At 39.8% G+C, this 1241-nt stretch overlaps 1 protein-coding gene across 1 annotated transcript in view; it reads right to left on the reverse strand.

Annotated features, from left to right (window-relative positions):
- The window catches only part of PWP1 (PWP1 homolog, endonuclein), a 26586-nt gene that overhangs the window by 14424 nt on the left and 10921 nt on the right, over positions 1-1241 (reverse strand). The window contains exon 4 of the mRNA XM_007948249.1: positions 592-722. Within this exon, the coding sequence (XP_007946440.1) occupies positions 592-722 (131 nt within the window). The remainder of the gene's footprint in view (positions 1-591; positions 723-1241) is intronic.

Consider the following 1241-nt stretch of genomic DNA (forward strand, 5'->3'; position numbering starts at 1 on the left):
CCCACCAGCCACTCCTCGGAAAGAAGATGGGGCAATCTACTTCCGTAGTGATACTGCCTCGGAAACCCAAGGAGGGGTCGCTATGAGTCAGGTCTGACGCGACGGCACATAACAACAACAACAACAAAGGTATAACTGCTTTTAAATCAAGAAGAACAAAAAACAACACTGGAGAGAGAATTCATATTTAGGAATGTAAATGCTTATTAAAAATTACTATTCTTTACTATTTTTAAAAAAGTTGACAAAGAACAACAATGTAAACAAAGCTCTTAAGGACACCCTTTTGGAATATGACAAGTTCAAAACTAGTAAATTAATGAGAATAGCTACTTATGCATGAAGAAGGAACATGACCTGAGAGTCATTTGTTTTGTGTAAGAAAGAGTAACAGGCTAACAAAGACTTTATGCAATGAGCAATTATTTGCCCTTGGATTAGCTCTTTGAAACCAGAAAGGACAGTAACTTAGTAACTGCCTGTTCTATCCCACCAAGAACATCTGACTGGAAAAATGTATGTTCTTGTCTCCCTCCCCCATTACCTTATGTCTACCTGTGTTAGAGCTTAAAACTCTATCAAGTTATTTACCTTCTTTCCTTTCTTCTTCTTCTTTTTAGATAGCTTACTTCCAAGAGTGAAGACTGGTTCTAAAGAGTCCACTATATCAAGGTCCCACACTTCAATAACCGGGGTCATGTTTCCCACAGCAATATAGTTTCCTATAGGAGGAAGTGATATATTTATGATAAAACCAAAGCAAACAAAACCAAGAAAAGCAAAGGCACAAATGACTTCTAATCAAATGCACTGAACTGCAGAACAGATGAGAGTAATGGCTCAGAGTAGAGCTTCTCAAACTTTCATTTGCACATCAATCACCCAAATGGTGTTAAAATGTAGACACTAGACTAACAGTCAAGGGCTGGTGTGGGGTAAATTAAGAATTAAGTGCTAAGTGGAAAGCTGGTAGTTCAAACCCATCAGTGGGTCTGCAGGAGAAAACAAGGGGGAGTCTGCTCCCATGAAAATTAAAACCTAGAAAACCTTATAAGGCAGTTCTACTCTATCACACTCCATGAACTCGAACTATCTCAAGGGCACCAACACTAAAAACAAGCTCCCAGATGATATTAATGCTATGCTGCTGGTCCTTGGGCCACAATCTCAGCACCCAGGCTTTTGGCCCCCCAGTTCTCAGTTCTATAATGAGACTGCACCCCATCTTTCCTGCTTCATGG

Source organism: Orycteropus afer, unplaced genomic scaffold (assembly GCF_000298275.1).
Source record: "Orycteropus afer afer isolate SDZICR_OR568_19922 unplaced genomic scaffold, OryAfe1.0 scaffold00209, whole genome shotgun sequence".
In the NCBI taxonomy this organism is placed as follows: domain Eukaryota; kingdom Metazoa; phylum Chordata; class Mammalia; order Tubulidentata; family Orycteropodidae; genus Orycteropus; species Orycteropus afer.